The sequence below is a fragment of the Mobula birostris genome, chromosome 5 (genome assembly GCF_030028105.1).
Source record: "Mobula birostris isolate sMobBir1 chromosome 5, sMobBir1.hap1, whole genome shotgun sequence".
In the NCBI taxonomy this organism is placed as follows: Eukaryota; Metazoa; Chordata; class Chondrichthyes; order Myliobatiformes; family Myliobatidae; genus Mobula; species Mobula birostris.
This window is the reverse complement of record NC_092374.1, coordinates 11,127,586-11,145,724: the sequence shown is the minus strand read 5'-3', so window position 1 is coordinate 11,145,724 and position 18,139 is coordinate 11,127,586. Positions and strand designations below refer to the sequence as shown.

General features: G+C 43.9%; 1 protein-coding gene across 1 annotated transcript in view; it reads right to left on the bottom strand.

The window, feature by feature from the left end:
• Window positions 1-7,587: 7,587 nt before the first annotated feature.
• Window positions 7,588-18,139, bottom strand: part of LOC140197544 (G protein-coupled receptor kinase 6-like) — a 185,599-nt gene continuing 175,047 nt past the window's right edge. Inside the window, exons 14-16 of the mRNA XM_072257614.1 lie at window positions 12,976-13,113; window positions 9,951-10,082; window positions 7,588-9,174 (exon numbers count right to left, since the gene is read on the bottom strand). Of these exons, the coding sequence (XP_072113715.1) occupies window positions 9,118-9,174; window positions 9,951-10,082; window positions 12,976-13,113 (327 nt within the window). The 3' untranslated portion in view covers window positions 7,588-9,117. The remainder of the gene's footprint in view (window positions 9,175-9,950; window positions 10,083-12,975; window positions 13,114-18,139) is intronic.

The following is an 18,139-nucleotide window of genomic DNA, read 5'->3' as shown; positions in this document are numbered from 1 at the left end:
CTAGCCATCTGGACACAAGCTGGGGTCTGATCACCCCCGGCTGGGTCACCTGGAGGAGGTTGTATGATGTTGAAAGACCCGAAACACCCGACGATTCCAGGAACATCACTGAAGATGTGTCCAGAAGCATCAGTAGATGTATGAACACAGCTTATTTTAACTTATAGTATAATTTATGTATTGCACTGTTCTGCTGCCAAACAACAAATTTCATGACACAGTGATAATCTGATTCTGAGATGATTCCTGAACTTTGGAGTAAAATTAAAATTGTGATCCCACCACTGAATGAGAAATGTGAACTGCTGACCTGAGTTTACGCCTGTATTTCTTGGCATTTTAAAAGAATGAGAGATGGATTTCCTCAAACATACAAGATCCTAAGGGACACCACCACACACAAAGCAGTGGAGGAACTCAGCAGGTTAGGCAGCATCTATGGACGGTAATTGACAGGCAATGTTTCAAGTCAAGATCCTACATCTGGGCACAATTAAGTCCAGATGAAAATATTCAACCCGATACATACAGGAAACTGGAGGACAGGGTCAGAGCACATACCCACTATCTGTAAGGAAGTTTAACATTCTCCTCAAGACCACATGGGGTCCCTCCTGATGTTGCGGTTTCCTCCCACATTCCAAAGATGAACGAATTAGGGTCAGTAAGTTGTGGGTATGCTATGATGGGGCACAGGAAGCACGACAACACTTGTGGGCTGCCCCCAGCACATCCTCAGACTGTGTTGGTCGTTGACACAAATGACACTGTTTGTTTCAATGTCCATGTGACAAGTAAAATTGATCTCTGTAGGTAATCTAATAGCATGGTTGGAAAGTTGGTATTCAGTACAGTGGGAATAAATAAGCCCCTCTCGGGTTAATAGGCTATAACTGAGGGGGTCACAGATATCAGTGTTAGGCTCCTATTTTTACATAACTTATATCAATGATTTAGATTGAAGGGACCTAATTTTATATGTCCAGATTTTCTGATATAAGAAATACGAGTAGCAGCAGGCCATCTGGCCCGTCGAGCCTGCTCTACCATTCAATAATCCGGCTGTGGACTCATCTCCAGCTACCTGCCTTTTCCCCAAAACCCTTAATTCCCCTACTACGCAAAAATCTAACCAACCTTGTCTTAAATATACTTACTCAGGTAGCCTCTGCTGCTTCATTGGGCAGAGAATTTCACAGATTCACCAGTCTTTGGGAAAAGCCGTTCCTCCTCACCTCTGTCAAATTACACAGTTCATTGTACTTTTCAATCTACAGTGTTGTGTAGAAGTCTTAGGTACATATATAGAGCTGGGGTGCCTAAGACTTCTGCACAGGACTGTATTTGTCAACGTGGGACGGAGAGTGAGCTTATAAATCTGGCGGGAGCAAAGAGTGTTGGGAATGGCGTGGGAGGGGTGTGGGACAGGTGGCAGAGGAGTGCCAGTGTGGGTGCAGACACACCCAGTCCTGAGACACCAGGCAGGGTAATTTGATTCCAGACAATTGGTTTATTGATCATTACAGAATGTATCTCTGGTGCTTCCTGTTCCCTCCCCTCTCCCTTCCCCTTTTCCCAACTATGATTCTCCTCTCCCTGTCCCCTTCCCACTCTCAGTCCACAATAGAGACTTCAACTACTGCACAGAGTCTTGTCATCTTCAGAAGTTTTCTGACGACTCTGCCATAGTTGGATGCATCAGTAAGGGAGGTGAGGCTGAGTACAGGGCTACGGTAGGAAACTTTGTCACATGGTGTGAGCAGAATTATCTGTAGCTTAATGTGAAAAAGACTAAGGAGCTGGTGGTAGACCTGAGGAGAGCTAAGGCACCGGTTACCCCAGTTTCCATCCAGGGGGTCAGTGTGGACATGGTGGAGGATTACAAATACCTGGGGATAAGAATTGACAATAAACTGGACTGGTCAAAGAACACTGAGGCTGTCTACAAGAAGGGTCAGAGCCGTCTCTATTTCCCGAGGAGACTGAGGTCCTTTAACATCCGTCGGACAATGCTGAAGATGTTCTACGAGTCTGTGGTGGCCAGTGCGATCATGTTTGCTTTTGTGTGCTGGGGCAGCAGGCTGAGAGTAGCAGACACCAACAGAATCAACAAACTCATTTGTAAGGCCAGTGATGTTGTGGGGATGGAACTGGACTCTCTGACGGTGGTGTCTGAAAAGAGGATGCTGTCTAAGTTGCATGCCATCTTGGTCAATGTCTCCCATCCACTACATAATGTACTGGTTGGGCACAGGAGTACATTCAGCCAGAGACTCATTCCACCGAGATGCAGCACAGAGCGTCATAGGAAGTCATTCCTGCCTGTGGCCATCAAACTTTACAACTCCTCCCTTGGAGGGTCAGACACCCTGAACCAATAGGCTGGTCCTGGACTTATTTCATAATTTACTGGCATAATTTACATATTACTATTTAATTATTTAATTATTGCAACTGTAACAAAAACCAATTTCCCCTGGGATCAATAAAGTATGACTATGACTATATCAGAATCAGGTTTATCATCACTCATGTGTGTGATAAAATTTGTTTTTTTTGTGGCAGCAGTACAGTGCAATACATAAAATTAGAACAGTACTGTGCAAAAGTCTTAGGCACCCTAGCTATATATACATGCCTAACACTTGGTAAATAGACTTGAATCTTAGGAAGACTTCAGTGGATATTACCAAACTGAGTGGACTGCAGTGTTTCAAACATGAGATTATACACCAGAAGGGGAAACCAGAAATGCTGAGTGCTTTTTAAATTTTGAGAGAGACTGGAAGATGTTAATATCCAAAGGAAAATGGGGTCCTGAATTTTCCTTATTTTTACTTTTACCTAAGATGCAAGTCACTGAAAGCTAACATGCAGGTGCAACAAGTACATAGGAAGGTTGGTACTTATCACCATAGAAACATAGAAAATAGGTGCAGGAGTAGGCCATTTGGCCCTTCGAGCCTGCACCGCCATTCAGTATGATCATGGCTGATCATCCAACTCAGAACCCTGTACCAGCCTTCTCTCCATACCCCCTGACCCCCGTAGCCACAAGGGCCATATCTAACTCCCTCTTAAATATAGCCAATGAACTGGCCTCAACTGTTTCCTGTGGCAGAGAATTCCACAGATTCACCACTCTCCGTGTGAAGAAGTTTTTCCTCATCTCGGTCCTAAAAGGCTTCCCCTTTATCCTTAAACTGTGACCCCTCGTTCTGGACTTCCCCAACATCGGGAACAATCTTCCTGCATCTAGCCTATCCAATCCCTTTAGGATTTTATACATTTCAATAGAAAGGTCTTACTATGGTAATACAGGGCATTAACAAGACTTTACCCATATGACATAGGAGCAGAATTAGGCCATTCTGCCTATCGTGACTGCTCCAACATTCTACAATGGCTTATTTATCTCTCAACTCCATTTGTCTGTCTTCTCCTCATAACATTTGATGCCATAACTAATCAAGAACCTGTCAACCTCCTGGGTGGCGGGTTGGAGATGTGCCTATACTAAAGGAGGTGTAATTCACTCCTTCCCTCCGCTAGCCTGAAGGTCACCCTTGGGCAAGGTGTAGCACCTGTTTACCCCCTGATCAGGGTCACATGAAGCCATGGGAGCTGGTGGTGGATGGTCATATGAGCAGCCGATGCAGATCACAAGTCTTGGTTATGTGACCACTGACAACAGGCAGACAATCTGATGATGGCTGGCATCACCTGGCCTGTAAAGACACTGCTCAGAAGACGGCAATCGCAAACCACTTCTGTAGAAAAATTAACCAAGCACAATTGTAGTCACGGAAAGACCATGAATCAGAATCAGGTTTACTATCACCGGCATGTGACATAAAATTTGTTAACTTAGCAGCAGCAGTTCAATGCAATACATAATCCAGCAGAGAGAAAAAAAATAAAAATAATAGTAATAAATAAACAAGTAAATCAATTACATATATTTAATAGATTTTTTAAAACATGCAAAACAGAAATACTGTATATTAAAAAAAAGTGAAGTAATGTCCAAAGATTCAATGTCCATTTAGGAATTGGATGGCAGAGGGGAAGAAGCTGTTCCTGAATCGCTGAGTGTGTGCCTTCAGGCTTCTGTATCTCCTACCTGATGGTAACAGTGAGAAAAGGGCATGCCCTGGGTGCTGGAGATCCTTAATAATGAACGCTGCCTTTCTGAGACACTGCTCCCTGAAGATATCCTGGCTACTTTGTAGGCTAGTATCCAAGATGGAGCTGACTAGATTTACAACCTTCTGCAGCTTCTTTTGGTCCTGTGCAGTAGCCCCTCCATACCAGACAATGATGCAGCCTGTCAGAATGCTCTCCACAGTACAGCTATAGAAGTTTTTGAGTGTATTTGTTGACATGCCAAATCTCTTCAAACTCCTCATAAAGTATAGTCACTGTCTTGCCTTCTTTATAACTACATCAATATGTTGGGACCAGGTTAGATCCTCAGAGATCTTGACACCTAGGAACTTGAAGCTGCTCACTCTCCACTTCTGATCCCCCTATGAGGATTGCTATGTGTTCCTTCGTCTTACCCTTCCTGAAGTCCACAATCAGCTCTTTCGTCTTACTGACATTGAGTGCCAGGTTGCTGCTGCGGCACCACTCCAGTAGTTGGCATATCTCACTCCTGTACGCCCTCTCGTCACCACCTGAGATACTACCAGTAATGGTTGTATCATCAGCAAATTTATAGATGGTATTTGAGCTATGCTTAGCCGCACAGCCATGGGTATAGAAAGAGTCAAGCAGCGGGCTAAGCACACACACCTGAGGTGCACCAGTGTTGATCATCAGCGAGGAGGAGACGTTATCACCAATCCGCACAGATTGTGGTTTTCCTGTTAGGAAGTTGAGGATACATTTGCAGAGGGAGGTACAAAGGGCCAGGTTCTGCAACTTCTCAATCAGGATTGTGTGAATGATGGTATTAAATGCTGAGCTATAGTCGAACAGCATCCTGATGTAGGTGTTTGTGTTGTCCAGGTGGTCTAAAGCCATGTGGAGAGCCATTGAGATTGCATCAGCCATTGACCTATTGTGGTGATAGTCAAATTGCAATGGGTCCAGGTCCTTGCTGAGGCAGGAGTTCAGTCTAGTCATGACCAACCCCTCAAAGCATTTCATTACTGTAGATGTGAGTGCTACCGGGTAATAGTCATTAGGGCAGTTCACATTATTCTTCTTAAGCACCCACATCATATAACACGGCACATAATGAACGAATGATCACCCTCCGCTTTAAATATACTCAATGACTTGGACTCCACAGCCATCCATGGCAATGAATTCCACAGATTCACCACCCTCTGGCAAAAGAAATTCCTCCTCATCTCTGTTCTATTCTGAATCTCTTCTCTCTGGTCCTAGACTCTCCCACTATTGGAAACATCCTCTCCATGTCCACTCTATCTAGGCCTCTCAATAATTGATAGGTTTTAATAAGATCCACTCTTCATTCTTCTAACCTGAAGCGAGTACAAGTCCAGTGCCATCAAATGGTCCTCATATATTAACCCTTTCATTCCTGGGATCATGGGCTGGCTCCAAATGAATAAATCATTCACTCCTTTCCCAAACTAAAATTATCTTACACACTCTTGCTACTTAAGCAATGAAAGCAGAGGAAGGGCAGCACAAACTTAAAATACACCAGACAATAGAGGGTGATCTGTGGCCAACGTAAGGAGATCTCTCAATAGACTTGGGACCATCTGTCCAGAGGGTGAACCCACGGAAGACATCTGGTCCAGTCAGGGTACCTGGCGAAGTACTAAAGACCTGTGCTGATCAACTTGCTGAAATGTTCAGAGATCTTAAACCTCTAGCTTTGGCAGTCTTAGGTTCTCACCTGCTTCAACTTGGCTTCAATTAATATTGGTGCCCAAGAAGAATGTGGTGACCTGCCCCAATGACTAAAAATCCAGCAGCACGTATATCCACAGTGATGATGTGTTCTGAGAGGTTGGTGATGGAACATACCAACTGCTGCCCAAGATGTAACTTGGATTCACTCCAATTTGCCTACCATCACAACACGTCAACAGCAGATGCCATTTCATTGGCTCTTCACTCAACCAAAGAACATTTGGACAGCGAAGATGCATATATCAGGATGCTCTTCATCAACTAGAGACGGGTAATCAATCCTACCATCCTCTCAAAACTAATCAATAAGCTTCAAGACCTCGGACTCAGTACCTCCATGTGCAATTGGATCTTCGATTTCCTGACTTGCAGTCAGTTCTTATCTGTTTGCAAAGATTAGGGATGTCAACTAAAACTTTGTTAAACTTTTCTAGATGTGTAGTGGAGAGTATATTGACTGGTTACATCATGGCCCAGTAAGGAAACACCATGTCCTTGAGTAGAAAATCCTACAAAAAGTAGTGGATATGGCCAAGTCCATCAGACTTGTTTATTTACTACTATGTTTTATTTTATTTATCATTATTTTTTCTCTCTCTCTGCTAGATTGTGTAATGTATTGCACTGCTACTGCTAAATTAACAAATTTCATGTCACGTACCGGTGATAATAAACCTGATTCTGAGGTAAAGCCCTCCCCTCCATTTAACACATCTACACGGGGCACTGTCGCAAGAAAGCAGCATCTATCATCAAGGACCCCCACCACCCAGGCTATGCTCTCTTCTCCCTGCTGCCTCAGGACCCACACCACCAGGTTCAGGAACAGTTATTACCCTCAACCATCAGGCTCTTGAACCAGAGGAGATAAATTCACTCAGCTTCACTCCCACCATCACTGAACTGTTCCTACAACCTATGGACTCACTTTCAAGGACTCTTCATCTCATTTTCTCAAAATTTATTGCTTATTTATTAATTTATTATTATTGTTTCTTTCATTTTGTATTTGCAGACTGGTTGAACAACCAGTCTTTCATTGATTCCATTATGGTTATTATCCTATTGTGGATTTATTGAAAATGCCCACTAGAAAATGAATCTCAGGGTTGTATATGGTGATGTATATGTAACTGTGATAATAAATTTACTTAGAACTTTGATAAACAGTTCGTGGAAATGAGCTGAAGTGACTCAAAGAGCTGTTGGAGGAGACCTTTTTTTATGCTATGGACCCCAACCATTAACCAAGGGGCCCATGGACCCCATTCATCTCGATGAATGAACCAACCTCATTTGAAAGAGAAAAGATGAGCTTTATTTGTCACATACCCATCAAAACATACAGTGAAATGTGTTGCTTACGTCAAATCAAATGAGTGAGGGTAGTGGTGTGAGCAGCTCACAGGGTCGCCATGCTTCTGGCACCAACATAGTATGCCCACTGTCTGTAAGCTGGCCGTCCTTGGAATGTGGGAGGAAACCCACGGGGAAACATGCAAACTCCTTCCAGACAGCAGCAGAGCCACTCCTGATCCTACAGCTAGCACTGTAGAGTGTTGTGCTAACTGCTACTGTGCTACCCACTGTGAATGAGTGAAAAGTGGCAAAACTGACGAATTCCAGAACACCAAGAGCTAAAAAGCTGAGGCATCACCTTGGGAAAGCTTCAAACAACTGGAGACCAAGGAGCTGTATACAAATGGCAGTATTTATTCATTTAAAACGTTCCAACATAAAAACATTGGTTAACAACCTACTAGGATTCCCAGTTCAGAATGGATATATTCACCAAATTTTTAAAAAAGAGACAAGTCTAACGTTAGCATGAAAACAGTCATCAAATGTAACGAAATGAGACCTATTCCACATGTTTCTAGTATTCAGACAAAGCCTAACCACAGGTACAATATACAACATGCTCATTTTAAATACAAGTGGAGAATATTTAATGAGAACACACAACAACTAAAAAATAAAATGGCACTTAGTGCAAGACACAAACCACTAAAGTCATTATTTTTTTTTGAACAGAGAGGTCATTAAATTAAATCTTTCACAGCTTTTAGAAAATGAATCATAGATAAAACACCCAACATAAAAGAAAATAGAGTATTTTTTATAAATGGTTTGGTACAGATGGATCTGACATTGTCAGAACTGAGTTTTTGTTAAGGTAAGATGGGAATGTTTCCGTTGATCTATTGAGGTTGCAAAGCATTCTGTGTGTTGCCAACAATGGTTCACATCGGTCAAATAAGCCACAGTTTAAAATTGCACAGAGGTCAAGAATTCTTAATGGACATTAACCTGACTCGGTCCATCATGCCAAGATTATGAATGATCATTTATATATTCACGGGACAAGGTTACCAGTGGGGGAAGAACTGAGGGTGTCACATTCTATCAGATTGGAAGAGGTATTGAATCTACCTGATGCAGTTTGTCATTGCATTGCCCTGCATTATATGGTGCTTTGCAGGTTAAATGTGTCCTATTTCCACCAGACCATGAATCACTGGCCCTGGTTATGATCCACTGCGGATGATTAGCCATAGGGCCCATAAGCACAGCGGAGGTCCAATTCCAACGAGAAGAAAAAATAGAAGCAAGCGTAGACTAGATCCACACTATTTGCACTTGAGGTGGAGTTTAACTGTACACACACGCGCCCTCACGCACGCACACACAGTGCGATTCCAGGCCACAATCACACAAAGGCACACTTCCTCCCATGGGCGTATGTACACATGAAGAACCAGTCACATACATACACACTCACACACACACGTGCGTGCGCATATTTACAGACGCGCAGCACACATTGATTTCTCAAGAGCGACTGCTACTGTATAGGCCCACTCCATATGAAATAAAATCCAGCTAACTGTCACGAGTTGCTAATAGCACACATTTACATTGCTGTGCTTCTTTTGTTTTTAAAAAAATAATTAAAAATAAACTTTTAAATAGATAATTCACAAAGTCATTCCTGCTAAAATTAACATACGCATTCAAGTGGTACTTAATATTATGGCTTTTTGTACAACTTTAGTTAAAATATACATCTAAGACATAATTCAAATATAAATGTACAAAATATGTAAACTCATACAGCAGTTCTTTTTGTTGAAATATAATACACTTTAATACATGTTCCCAGTTTAACCTGAAATCTATTAATTTCCTTTGTTATTCAGGAAAACCTACATTTGGCTCAAACTACAGGGTTTTTGAAGGGTCGTCTTCTTCCTCACTGAAGCTACTTTTGAAACACATCTGCAATGAGAGAAGTGCAAATGAGTCAAGGCAGACAGAAGCTTGAAGGGAGCATCAAACAGAATTTGATTCAGTATCACGTAAGACCATAAGACATAGGAACAGAATTAGTCCATTTGGCCCTTTGAGTCTGCTCCACCTTCTCATCATGGCTGATTAAATATTCCTTTCAACCCCATTCTCCTGCCTTTTCCCCAGAACCTTTGACACTCTGACTAATCAAGGACCTCCACTTTGAATAGGCCCAATGACTTGGCCTCCGCAGCCATCTCTGTCAATGAATTCTACAGATTCACTACCCTCTTGGCAAAAGAAATTCTTCCTCCTCTCTGTTCCAAATGGACATCCCTCTATTCGATGCTGTGTCCTCCAGACCCGGACCCCCCAGTTAGAACAGCTTTCCTCAGTGCCTCCTCCTCTCTCCCTACAATTCTCATCCACAGGCATGTAAACATTTCCAAGGTAGTCCGCAATGCAAGTTAAAGGCAGTGATTCAATCCATTAATCCCATTTGATCACTCTTCATCAAAAAGCTTCAAATCTTTCCTTTTCAAGTATTTATTCGATTGTCCTCTGAATTCCCTTCCACCACCATTTCAGACAGCCTAAACACATCTCAATAAAGTCTCATTCTGCAAAGTAACTCTTCCTCCAACCTGATGGCATAAATATCAACTTCTCTGACTTATGCAAATTTCTCCCCCTTCTCTTTTTCCATTCCTGTCCCCCCTCACCCCTTCTCTTCTCCTCACATTCGAGAATGGGAAATAGCTCACCTCTCGATGGCAAAGTCTATACCAAACGCCTCGCTTGGGAGGTGGCTCGGGCTTGTTGTTGTCCAGGTCCGGTGACAGGGTCCCATCACTCCCGTAGGTGTTCACTTCTTTAAAACACTCTGTGTCAATCATCTGTGGGACAATTTCAAAAACAGTACATAAATGAAGAATAAATTAGCTTGCTTTCTTAGCAACCTGTAATGGGAAATGGAGACATAAGAGACTGCAGATGCTGGAGGAACTCAGTGGGTCAAGCAGCATTTGTGGGGGTAAAGAAACAGTTGGCATTTTGGTTTGAAATCCTAGTGTAGTTCAGAATCAGAATCACTGACATTAGTTCAAATTTGTTATTTTGTGGCAGCAGTACAGTAGAGGCAATGTTCCCCCTAAGGTGTGCACACACACACATCTTTTGATACGAGCACACGAAGAAATTAAAACTGCGCTCAAAAGGCTGTCATCTTCTACCTCGTTGACATGTTAAGTATATTTCACAATTGGACACAATCACATTTCATTTTCCAGTTTCTGATGCGGACGGTGTTGACAATGTGGAGTTTGCGATGATTTGTCTGCAGATTTGTGAACTGGCTTACAAATAACTGTTTTATTGAAGGAATTTTTCAGTGTGCACATACTGTCACTGGGCAAAAAATTGCACAGCACAAGATTTTTGCATACACTAGTCATTACAAATTAGAGAGAGCATTGAGTTCGGGCATAAATTACAATAAGTTACAATCAAAATAAATAAATAGTGTGGAAGAGGAATATCGGGGCATATTCATGAAATCTGACAACAGAAGGGAAGAAGCTGTTCCTAAAATGCTGAATCCACAGACTCTCATTGTTATAAGATGATGAGAGGCATTGATCGTGTGGATAGCCAGAGGCTTTTCCCCAGGGCTGAAATGGCTAAATGGCTAACATGAAGGGGCACCATATCGCAGCCACCACCCTGTGACCAGACATTGTCCTAGTGCCTGAGTTTACTAAGCAAGTGGTGCTGCTGGAGCTGACGGTCCCATGGGAAGATCGCTTGGAGGAGGCCTTTGAAAGGAAGCTCTCCAAGTACGCAGGACAGGTCCGCAACTGTCAGCAGGCTGGATGGAGAGCGAGGTGTCTCCCAGTGGAGGTTGGTTGTAGGGGATTCGCAGCCTGTTCCTTAGCTAGAGCCTTCAGCATTTTGGGCACCAAGGGAGAGAGGAAGAGGAGAGCCATCCGCAGTACCACCAATGCGGCAGAGAGGGCCTCAAGATGGCTGTGACTCAAAAGAGGGGAGCCATGGAGTCATAAGTAGCTAGCCATCTGGACACAAGCTGGGGTCTGATCAGCCCCGGCTGGGTCACCTGGAGGAGGTTGTATGATGTTGAAAGACCCGAAACACCCGATGATTCCAGGAACATCACTGAAGATGTGTCCAGAAGCATCAATAGATGTATGTACACAGCTAAGGCTGGAAATAGGTACCGAGGGGATGTCAGTGGTAAGTTTTTCACACAGAGAGTGGTGGTGCGTGGAATGCACTGCCAGTGACAGTAGTGGAAGCAGATACAACAGGGTCTTTTAACAGCCTCTTAGATAGGTACACGGAGCTTAGAAAAATAGAGGGCTATGTGCTAGGGAAATTCTAGGCAATCTTTAGAGTAGGTTACATGGTTGCACAACATTGTGGTCCGAAGAGTTTGTAATGTGCTGTAAATTCCTATGTTCTATGTCTTTCAGTCGAGTCCGACTCTTCATGACCTCATAGTCCACAGGGTTTTCATGGCACAGATACTGCTGCTGCCCAGGTTGGGACCCGGCTAGGTTTGAACTCAGGGCTGTCTGCCTTGAAGTCCAGTGCTTTCACCAGCTGGCCCACAGGCTCTCATGTCTCACCATTAATTCTGATAGCAAGAATACAAAGTATTCTCGTAATCTCTCATTGATTATGGATGTGACTTTGCACCTCACTGCCTGCCTGCACTTTCTCTGTAACTGTAACACTTCATTCTGCATTCTGTTACTGTTTTCCCCTGTACGAACTCAATGCACTGATGTGATGAATTGATCTGTATGGATGACATGCAGAATAAAGATTTTCACTGTATCTCAGTACATGTGCCGATAATAAACCAACTTACCAAATTAATTATCCATTTTAATTAACGTTCATCAATTATAAACCATTTAATAAGAGGCATAGGTAGAGAGGACATCCAGCACCGTTTTCCCCAGGACACCCTCGGCTAATACCAGAGGACGCTTTTAAGGTGAGGGGAGATGTCAGAGGTAGGATTTTTCTACATAGAACAGTAGGTGCATGGAATGCACTGTTGGGGTGGCGGTAGAGGCAGATACATTAGGGACATTTAAGAGATTCATAGAGAAGCAAATGGATGAAAGAAAAATAGAGGGTTATGGACTGTGCCCTCCAAGAGGATCACAAATTTGTCGTGGTTTGGAGACTCGTGTGCTTCAATTACCTGGAAAGCTGTAACTGGAAGTCAGGGCTTTATGCTTTGGCTCTTGGTGGGGTCACCTATGCCAAACAGGTCAAAGGGTAGAGATCAGACCAAGAGTGGTCCATTGGTTCTCCATGTTCGGGGGTTCAGCTCAGGGCTAACAACCCTGATTGGTCAAACAAAACTGTTACGGAAACAGCAATGAAGGATCCCTCTACATCTGCGTGCAATTGTATTCCCGAGTCTCCACCCGGGACTTGGCATGACTGAAAACTGAGAGGAAGCTACTGCCACGATGAAGGAAGCCCTGAATACCACCAGGAAGATGGCCAAAGACAGACAGAGATGCAGGACTTTCACTGCTGCCCTAAACACCCGCAGGCATAACAGGCAGTAAGTAAAGTAAGCATTGGTTGTATAGAAGAGAAGAATTAAATTGATTGTGGATTAGGTGAAAGGGTCAGCACTACATCGAGGGGTGAAGGGCCTGTACTGTGCTGTACTGTTCTATGTTTGATAAACAACAATCTCAGATGTTTTAAGTTAGCTGCCATGTATCTGCATGCAGTGTAACTTACCTCATTTTGCCAAGGTATAGAGACGCTGCCAGTGACAAACTTCGAGTAGAAGTCATCGTCTGTTGGATCCAGGTTCACCCCTTTGACTGTGGAGAACTGCTCGATGTCCAAGACGTCTTTGCAGTACACTGCTCTGGGCTGGAATGCAAACAAATAAATTTCTACAAATCCTTTCAGGTGGATGGCTTAGTATTTTCAAGTGGGCCTTTTCGTTTTCTCTAGGAATGAACCCAACAGAATTCCATGAGATCTGCACGATAGAGTAATGGTTAGCATAAGACTTTACGGCTACAGCAAATAGGGTTCAATTCTTGCCACTGTCTGCAAAGGAGTTTGTACTTTCTCCCCATTACAGTGTGGGTTCCTCCAGGTGCTCTGCTTTCCTCCCACATTCCAAAGATGTACGGGTTAGTAATTTGTGACCATACTATGTTGGTGCACTTCCTAAGGTTGTCATAGCCGGCCAGGGTGGTAGTGGGGATAAGCTCCCACTACCTATAAAGTGCTCCAAATGGCGTGTGTCTCTAACAGCCTCTGACAACCAAGTCCAACTCCTGGCCTTCACACGTGGCTTAGCTACTAGGCCCGGCTGAGGTATTTCTACTGACAAGAGAAGGGGCAAAGGCGGACCACTGGCCCCTCAAAACCAGTTGCTTCGGGCAGGTGGGGTTTGTCAGCCTTGGATGGCAGCCCGCCTAGGAGAAGAAAAACTCTGATTTTAAACGTCCGCTGCCTTGCGGCCATACCCACCCATGGGAAAGGTTTTGGGAGTAAAGTCCAATGAAAAAATCCAGAGCTGGGGTCCCTAAGGCAGTTTGATGTTGTTTACAACTTCACTCTGGCGATCCCTGTGACGACACTGGTGCCAATCTGTATTGGTGTTTGACCTTCCCTTGGACTACATCAGTGATGTGGAGAGGAAGAACCTGCTGTATGGACAACAGCCAGTTCTTCAAATCTTCCCACCCAGGCTTGCGCCCTGACGAGGACACAGTCCACCAGAGGAGCAAACCCATGATCCCCTGGGATCAACGGCTGCCTACTACTACTATGTTGGTGCCAGAAGTGTGGTGACATTTGCGGGCAGCACATCTGCAGACCGTGCTGGTAGTTGACACAAGCAACACATTTCACTGTACAGTATGTTTCGATGTACATGTGCAAAATGAGTTCATCTTTATCACTGACATGGGTCGTGAAACTTGATGCTTTGCAGCAATAGTACAGTACAGGACATGAAAGTTACTGCAAGTCACAACAAATAAAATACAGTGGATTCCTCTTAACTGGAACTCATCAGGGCCAGCATATTTTGGCCAAATTAAGTGGTTGTCCCAATTAGCCGAAGTTTCATGGAAATAGTTAAAAAGGTATTAAAAAGAAGGTAAACTGAATAATAAATTAGATAGGCAAATGTAATAAAGAACAAACTACAAACTACCAATACTACTGCAGTACTATAACATTGTGTATTGGTTCCTAATACTTATAGACAGAGGAATTCATCTGCACTGCGTTCTTTTGACTGTAAATGAGCAAAATCAGCGCAGACAATGTACAGCCTTCACACAATACTGTTGATGATTGCACCCTCCAAATATTCAGTTTCATTGCAACATTCAGGATGATTGTCGATACCTTCAAATTCTTCATTGTTTCTAACATGAAGTAGAGAAATAGTTTCATTTTCATTCCCAGCTGTTTTGGGCATCCCCAAACATGAATAGAACATGCAGTGAGTAAAACAGTTCAGAATTGTCTTACTGCTTATTTGTCACCAACTATCAGGGACAAAAATCGCTGCTTTTTGAACAAAACACACGCAACTGATGCCATTTAAAAACTGTTTGCTTGAAGCCCTGCATTGTGTCTAATGGTCACACAACTGACGCTAGTTCAGCAAGTCCCCTGCCACAATTAAGTGGTATATTGTTCCAAATAAATGAAGGGAATCCCAGCTATTTTCTTGTTTAGTTCTCGTTCTTTAAGTGTTGTCCCAAATAAGCAGCTGTCCTGATTAACCGATGGCCCAATTAACCAGAATCCTCTGTAAGAACAACAACATATTTATGAGGAAACAATTTAGAGGAGGTCGGTACAGTGTGTGCATATCAGCATGAATCAGCTGAACACATTGGCCTATTTCTATGTTGCATGTTAGATGCAACTTGACACAGTAATTTCCTTTAAATCATGATGTTTGTCCCAGCTGATTTCTTATCTGCAGTAGAGGACCACAGGATGAGCACAAGGGTCTGGACACATGCTGGACTGGAGAACTGAGTTGGATCGACTGCGAGAATGTGGCAAGTGAGCGTATGGCCGACTGATCGCACAGTGAATTGACTGCACCTCCCGCACATGAAAGGCACTCTTTATTGTGCAGGCTCTCAGTCACACAATGTTTCATCTCAGCAAACTAGGTTCATCGCTCCTGCACTGCAAGTTACCCAGAGTATACCGTGGCTGACATAACCCAGTAAAGACGTTTAATCACACTACTCCATTGTTGTTCTTGCTCTGTGCATATGTAACAAGAACTGTGGTAGCATGACATGGTCAGAAATCGTGGTTGCTGGATGAACTGTGAAGGCCCGAAGTATCAGGTGGACATCATGGTTCCCAAGGAACTATTTAAAAGTTATCTCTGGTTGTCTGAGCCAATAAATCCAAAATTTTCTGGCCATTCTCACACTACTGCTTGTAGGAGCTTGCTGTGCACAGATCAGCTGCTGAGCTTCCTGCATGAATACACTGACTGCTCTTATTTTGTTTTATTTAGAGAGAGAGCACGGAATAGGCTCTTCCGGACCAAATGGGCCGTGCCGCCTAGCAACCCACCTATTTAACCCCAGCCTAATTCACGATGACCAATTAACCTACTAACTGGTATGCCTTTGGACTGTGGGAGGAAAACGGAGCACCCGGAGGAAACCCACGTGAACATGGGAAGGATGAACAAATTTCTTAAACAGACAACGCCGGAATTGAATTCTGAACTCCATAACTCACCAAGCTGTAATAGCGTCACACGAACCATTACACTACTGGGGCAACCCAAGTTACTTTGGCTGTGAAGGCTTTTGCAGCATTTCAAAAAGGACGTGAAACACGCTATGTAAATGCAGATCCTCTCAGGGTAAATCTTGGCTTGGACTCTGGGACAAATTCCGCCCCCCCATACCTCTTCAAGATGGTGACCTGGGGTGATTAAAGTCGAACTGAAGACCAGGGCCTGGCGTCTGCAAGGTTTCCCTGTGACCCTGTGGGTTTCTTCCCAATGCTCCCATTGCTTTCCACGTCCCAACACGTGCGGAAAGATAGGTCAATTGGTCGCTCTAAATTCCCCTTAATATCGGTAAGTCGTCGAACCTGAGGGGAGTTGACGGGAATGTAAGGAAAATAAAAATGGGATTAATATAAAATTCACGGGTCAACGACTGATGGCTAGCATGGACTCATTGCCCAAAGGTCCTGTTTCCATGATGTTTCTTTCTGTATATCCTAAATTCCAACAGTAAATCAAATGGATAACTAGGGAATTATTGATGAAGAATATCCCCCTTTCAAACCCTAATGACCTTACATTTCGCTCTGTTAAAGATAAAGGTTTGTGTTATTTGTCACATACAGCATATGTACGGTGAAATGCACTAAACAGGTTCATCACAAGGCTGTGAGCTTAGCCCCCTGCGCCACTCGCTACTCACTGACTGTGTGGCCAAGCACAGCTCTAATACCATGTTCAAGATTGCCGATGATAACCACCGTTGTGGGCTGAATCAAAGATGCTGATGAATCAGCACAGGAGAAAGGTTGAAAATATGGCTGAGTGGTGTCAAAACACAACCTCTCGCTCAATGTCAGCAAGACCAAGGAGCTGAACGTAAACTTCAGAGGGAAACCACAGGTCCATGAGCCAGTCTTCATCAGAGGTGGAGAGGGTTAGCAACTTTAAACACCTGGGTGCTACTGTTTCAGAGGATCTGAACTGGGCCTAGCACGCAAGTGAGCTAGCGCCTCTACTTCCTTATGAGTTTGTGGAGATTCAGCATGACATCTAAAACTTTGATAAACTTCTGTAGATATGTAGTGGAGAGTATATTGACTGGCTACATCACAGCCTGGTATGGAAACACCAAGAATCTTGAATGGAAAATTGTAGATAAAGTAGTGGATATGCCCAGTCCATCAAAGGTAAAGCCCTCCCCATCATTGAGCACATCTACATGAAACGCTGTCACAGCAAAGCAGCATCCATCGACAGAGACCTCCACCACCCAGGACATCCTCTCTTCTCACAGCTGCCATCAGGAAGAAGGTACAAGAACCTCAGGACTCACATCACCAGATTCAGTAACAGTTATTACCCGTCAACTATCAGGCTCTTGGCCAAAAAGGGATAACTTCACTCACCTCGTCACTGAACTGTTCCCACAACCAATGGACTCCTTTTTGTGTTTTGCCCCCTCCCTTCCTGTACCATTTAAATGGCCGTGGTGTGCTCTTTGTGCTGGATGTTGGAGAACTCGGAGACCCAGAGTCTCCCGTAAAGTGCATCCGGCTGCAGCTCCCTGAAGACCATGTTAGGGATCAGGAGTGGATGATCTTCAGCTTGTACGGGAGAGCGAGGAGATAACTATCAAAGTTACAGGGAAGTAGTCACCCTGAAGCCGCGGGAGGCGACTAGCTGGGTGACCGTCAGGAGAAATGGACATAGGCAGTTAGAGTAGTGCACTCCTGTGGCCATTCCCCTCAAAAACAAGTATACCGCTTTGGATACTTTTGTGGGGGATGACCTCCCGGGAGAATGACATGGCGACTGGGTTACAGGCACTGAGCATGGGTCCGTGGTGCGGAAGGGAATGAGAGAGAAGAAGGGATCAATAGTGAGGGGAACAGACAGGAGATTCTGTGAACATGAATGAGACACCCGAATGGTACGTTGCCTCCCAGTTGCCAGGATCAGGGACGTCTCAGAACGTGTCCGCAACATTTTGAAGAGGGAGTGGGAGCAGCCAGATGTCTTGGTACGTATTGGTACCAAAGACATAGGAAGGAAAAGCAATGAGGTCCTGAAAAGAGAATTTAGAGAGGTAGGTAGAAAGCTGAGAAGCAGGACCTCCCAGGCAGTAATTTCTAGATTGCTACCTGTGCCAAGTAC